Raw genomic sequence first — 6,000 nt, 5'->3', positions numbered from 1 at the left:
TTGTTTCAAACTGCCACCTCATTAGCTTTTTATCCCTTTATTTGAATGACCCGGGCCCACTCTAAACCATTTGTAAGAGTTCTTGTCCACAAACCACTTTTGTTAAATGGTGTCACTCCAATGGTGTCACTAGTTTGTTACTTTGGTTTGAAATTTTGGGATGGTGCCATATAGGCACCATTGGAGGTGCCCTAAACTTAGTTGTCCTATATGAGAAATATTATTTTTCTTCTTAGATCTCTCGTCTTTTGAACCAAAATTTGTAAAATCTAGATCAATAATCTCTACCATACTTAAAAGACAAACTTGTAAAGGTGATAACTATCTTGATTAGCGTTAGGTTTTGGACAGGGTATCAGAAACATAGTTTGTATATACGTATGATATAGACCATTGTAAACAAGTGGTATAATGTAAATCATATTTTCTAAAATACCAAAACACATATGAAACACACCTTAACAGCTCATCTTGTTGAAACTTTAGACCACATATAAACCAGGAAAACGCAAAAAAGCGCAAACAGAACAACATGAAGAACATGGTTCGATCCAGATTGAATGATGCTCTTGTTTAACTTCCTCATGTTGTTCTTCACCCCTGCTTCAGCTTTCATTAATGCCATTTGCTGCAAACAACACGACAGATTAATAAATCTTTTGTTTTCCAAATATTGTAAATTAAACCCACATGGCCACATTGTTATGAAAACTTACCAGTTGACTAATAAGCTCATTTTGATTCTTGGCTTCTGACTCTATCTCTGATGCTACCTATTACACCACAATAAAAAAACATTCTTTAACTGCTCAAAAATAAAGAATAAATATAAAACTTACTTACGTTCTTTAACTGTTTAACTTGATTATGGAGGCCGTTGATCTCATCATCCAGGTCAGCATGCATCGGATCAATGCGCAGCTGGATTTCATCAGAATTAGTAACGGGTCTGGTGGTAAGCCCTTCTCTGTTAAGATTTGAAAAAAAATGAGCATATAAATGAAGTCAGTGAATTTAAACATTCTACCAATTAACCATTTCATAATTTCTCCGTACCTTAATTAGGTCGTTTTTACATAAAAAGCTTCATACAAACCCTAACTTTCACCAATTTTCAGATGCGCGTTTTAAAACCAAGTTCAATAGGTGATGCAATTTTTACTTTTCTACTAGCTTACTGTGAAATAAACTTGAGAAAATTATAAATTATTAATACCTTGATCTAAATGGAACCGCGCCATAGTAACCGCTACCTTTGTGAGAACTAGACGCCATTAAAAAGCAAGAAAATCTGAAATTCACATGTAAAAGTTTTATTTAAACCATGTTAAATTCAGAGAGGTTAATAAATATCATATCATTATGATATGCGCCACATACAATAAGATTCAAATTAAAAAAGTGGCAGTGTTGCCCGTTTGCTGCTACTTTTTAAATAAAATCTAGTGAAAAGTTGAGAATATTATGTATGATACGAGCAACACAAAATCAGATAAAAATTCCAAGGTAAGTATAGGCAATCTAGAAGAGAGAGGATGTTTATTAAGCCATAACTTCCTAAATACATACAGTAATATATTTCGAGTGATTTGCATAAACATTGATATTTACGGTTTAATAAATCAATAACAGACGAATACATATACAGGAAAACAGAATATCGGAGGTTAATTTCTGTAATTGACTGTTCGCCGGCGATTCTTCTGATTACCAATCAAAGTCGCCTTTCGAATAGAGAAAATAAATTCGTTTAATAATAATAAATAAAAGCACAATGGAAAACCGGAAAATGATCGTGCGATGAAAGTAACTTACAAGAAAAGGAAACTTGCATACTTGTAAATCATGCATTACGAGCTGTACTTATTTCAATGAAGCAGCAGTTGATGTTCGTTATTGCTTTTGATTTTTTCAACAAAGCAAACAAATGCCAATAGGCCCCCAATAGCCACACCAAACCTTGCAATTTGCAAGATAGGTGGCCTAATTGGGCTCAAGCCCAGGCCCATACCAACTTTTGGAATAAGAAGTAAGGGATTTTATTGAGCCCGATGGTTAATATATATTATTTTCTTTTTTTTCACATTTATGTTAGTTCGTTAGCTCATAACTGAAATGACGATTCCTAGTTTAACTTTTTTTTATAACGGATAACGAATCCTTTTAATAGGCTACTGAGTAATTTCACCGCATCGGGACACACTCGTCTTTCGATTCGAGAAAACCCTCACCTAAGGCCAGCGCTCGTGAACACTCACCCGAAAGCAAGACAACGCGGTGAGATAAATGACAGGCTCGTTTGTTAAACGATTTTACTTCTCGGCTCAAGCTCGTGGCTTACTTTTACACTCGGGTTCGTTTATAAAAAAGCTTACTTTTAGGCTCGGATCGATTGAGCTTTTTCACGAGTCGATCTCGAGTAGCTCGCGAGCGACTCGACTCATTTGCACCACTACCCAAATTCATTTCATCCAACCCCCTTTGGTTTTTTACATTCCCTCTTTTCACCCTACATCACCTCCACCGCCCTCCCATTACTACCACCGACCATCACCACTACCGCTACCAACCACCATGGTCGCCACCAGCCACCCACCTACTCCCTCCCGCCGCCATCACCGCTAACACCCACCACCGCCACAACCCCTGCCCCCTTCATTAGCGCCAACCACCGCCAACCACTACCACCGCCCACACCTTTTGAGGGAGTACTCAGAGTACTCTTGGATGATAAATATAGCGAAAAATAATTACTAGATTTTATATATATATATATATATAATATGTGTGTGTGTGTGTCAAACAAACATAATTCACGTCAAAATAAGAATAATTCTTATGAAAAATAAGCATATTTCATGTTAAAATAAGAATAATTCTTATGAAAAATAAGCATAATTCAAATTATACATGCGAAACAATTCATCATGTTTGGGATTGAATTATTGTTTTAGGTTGTTTTTAAGAGTTCTTACTAAAAAAAGTCAAAATTGTTGGGTGAGTAGGGTCAAATAGCATCGAGTAGACCTAGTCTTGTGCGAGTTTGACCGTGGCCGAGTACAGTGTCTGAGTTGGAAATAGTCGCCAAGGCGGAGGACCGAGGACCGACTAATCGTCAATTTCAAAGCCTTGGAATCCGACTTTTATAGCATTGCCACTACCCATCACCACCCTCGCTACCCACTACATCACCTACCACCACCAACCACCGTCACTGACCGCCTACTGCCACCGCCAACAACCATCATTGACTGCCTCCCACCACCGTTTGTAGCCCACCACCATTATCACTACCGCCAACCACAATCACCGACCACCAATACCCACCACCACCACCACCGCTAACCACCAATTTTATTTTATTCCTTCCTTTTTATGCCTACCTAACAACATAAAGTAATAACCTACTTCATTCCTTGTTATTACATGGTAACTAAATAAGACAATAAAATAGTGATGATCCATTCAATTCCTTTGTCCATTTCATTCTCCCGTTCATTTCATTCCATTCTCTCGTCCATTCCATTACCACATCTCAAGCATACCCTTAGGTAGTGTTTGGTATGCAATAATGACCAGGAGAATGAAATGATTCATTGCGTGGAAGTGTAAAAGTGGTATTTGGTTGCTCAATGGAATGAAATTATTCATTACACATGTAATCTCATTCTATCAAAACAATTCCTTCTCACCCCTTCTTTTTTTTCATTTCATTCCTCATTTATCTTACTTTCTTAACAACATCATCACTTAACAACAACCACCACCACCACTACTATCGCCACCGCCAGCACCACCTAACCACCATCGTCGTCGTCCCCACCACCACTACCACTGCCACCTAACCGCCACCGTCATCGTCGTCGTCGCCACCACCATCGTCGTCGTAAGCACCGCAACCATTGTCACCACCGTAGCCTGACCATCACTACCACCATCGCTGTCGTTTCTTGACCACCACCATTGTCACCACCACCCTACCATCGCCATCACTACCGCCGCCACCCCCACCACCATTATAACCACAACCCCTGCCGCCTGACCGCCACACGATCGTCGCCACCGTTTTCGTCTCTGAAGCTACCACCACTGTCGCCATTGCAGTTTATTTTTGTTAAAAAAAATTGTTTTGAGATAGGAACATTTTTATTATTTTATTTTATTCCTACAATTTTTTTATACCAAAGAACATAAAGTAATAATTCATTTTATTCTCATGAGTTAACCAAATAAGACAAAGAAATGATAATGATGAATTTCATTTCCCTGTCCATTCTATTTTTTCCCGTTTCATTACCTCTAACCAAACATACCCTTAGAGCATTCACAATCCTGCCATCAACTACTCCCTTATCTAAATTTTTTTTTCTAAATATACTAAAAACTCATTACAACCTATCCATCATTTATATAACCCACCCCTATATTTTGAAAAATCGCTAGGGTAGCTTTCATATATGAAAATCTACTATTCATCCTATATCAAATTATTTTGAGAGTGTAAAAACGATAAATATAATAAAATAAGTCTTCGTGAGTAAGATAAAGATGAAAATGGTGAAAGATTTTTTAGAATGCGATAGATTCTGAAAAATATGATATTTATTTAAATTATAGAGTAAAAATAGTGATGGGAATGTTAATGCTCTTAAGTAGTGAGTATCACAACCCTAAAATTTAAAATTTAGATGTTGAACTTGCGAGTATAAAGACATAAATTTTTCTAAGACGAGAAGGTTTGTTTTTAACTAGGTGTATCATGAGGTTTCTAGGGAAAAATTATGGGTGGCTAGAAGATAGAACAATGGAGATGAGATTGAGATTTTATGGGTATGTGAAGAACAGACAAGAGACGACATAAATTAAAGTAGTTGAAACCCTCTTTGTGTAGGGGATGAAGAGTTGAAGCAGACCTAGACTCACTTGCAATGAGTGGATTGAGCGAGTTTTGTTTAGGGTTATATACCTCTGTGAATACATGATATTAAATTGGAGTTCATCGTAACGTGGTATTGTAGTTAGTGACCTTTAGGGGAGGGTATACCGGCCTAGCTTATGTGATCTTTGCTTCTTCTTATCTTCTTGTAATGTTGTATATTTAATGTTTTTATATGTTGTGTATGTTACTATTTTTTACTCTAACATGACTTCCTCTTTTAGTGATGGCTTTGTATATATTCAACTAGGTTAGTTATCCGTGTAACACACGGGTTAAAATAAGTAATTTATTAAATAATAATATAATGTGAAATAAAAAAATGTAACACATATATAAAGATAATATTATACGGTAAAAAGTTACACATTACGCAATTTGGAAATAAAAAGTCGTTAGAAAATTCATAAATAATAAATTATTTTTATGTAATTTTCTATATCAAAACTTAGTTGTAAATGACTACTTTTTAAACCAACTCGTGGACCAAAACTCATTCTAATCTTAAACTGTTTTGACATTAACAATGTTTGATACTTTAATTGATTAAAAAAACTCACCCGTTTCGTATTGGTTACTTATAAAAATCTAATATTATTAACTAATGCAATATATTTTATATTAAACAAATTACATATTTATTATGGTATTAATTCTATTAAATTAGGATGTATTAAAAATTGAAAATGAAACATTAAAAAGAGAAATGTATTTAATATGAGAGAGAGAGGAGAGAAAATTTTGTAAGGATCGATATAGTAATGACATGTGACATTTAGAAAGCTTTATTTATAGTATATATATAGATTTTGGAAACATTATTAATTAATACACTAGTACTATATATTTTGAACTATGTTTTGCATGCATGGTTTTTAAAGAGTCAAGCGTTTCATTAAAAATAACCTCTTTGCCTATATCTCGTCCTTCCCGAACACTAACAACTTTGCTATGAATTTGATTCTACATGGTGCGGATGTTTTTTCTTTATTTAATATGCATGATCATCTTATTATATAAAAAATTATTTAAACTTTATACTTTAAAAGAAAAGTAAAAGAGTG

At 35.2% G+C, this 6,000-nt stretch overlaps 1 protein-coding gene across 1 annotated transcript; it reads right to left on the bottom strand.

The window, feature by feature from the left end:
* Positions 1-460: 460 nt before the first annotated feature.
* On the bottom strand, positions 461-979 carry LOC143576835 (bet1-like protein At1g29060). The gene is made up of 3 exons (XM_077060847.1): positions 844-979; positions 717-773; positions 461-628 (listed from the first exon to the last, which is right to left on the bottom strand). The coding sequence occupies exons 1-3, from the start codon at positions 904-906 to the stop codon at positions 467-469; spliced, it is 282 nt and encodes a 93-aa protein (XP_076916962.1). The 5' UTR covers positions 907-979; the 3' UTR covers positions 461-466.
* Between the last annotated feature and the right edge of the window lie 5,021 nt (positions 980-6,000).

The sequence above is a fragment of the Bidens hawaiensis genome, unplaced genomic scaffold (assembly GCF_021521415.1).
Source record: "Bidens hawaiensis isolate Kalapana, Puna unplaced genomic scaffold, B.hawaiensis_p1.1 tig00028313_1, whole genome shotgun sequence".
In the NCBI taxonomy this organism is placed as follows: domain Eukaryota; kingdom Viridiplantae; phylum Streptophyta; class Magnoliopsida; order Asterales; family Asteraceae; genus Bidens; species Bidens hawaiensis.
The sequence above is the reverse complement of the archived record's forward strand: the minus strand, read 5'-3'. Positions and strand labels throughout refer to the sequence as shown.

Coding starts and splice junctions, on each gene's coding strand:
- LOC143576835 (XM_077060847.1), bottom strand. CDS start 906: ATGCATGCTGACCTGGATGATGAGATCAACGGCCTCCATAATCAAGTT. Junction 774..843: donor AAGTTAAACAGTTAAAGAAC/GTAAGTAAGTTT, acceptor GTGGTGTAATAG/GTAGCATCAGAGATAGAGTC. Junction 629..716: donor ATGAGCTTATTAGTCAACTG/GTAAGTTTTCAT, acceptor TGTTGTTTGCAG/CAAATGGCATTAATGAAAGC.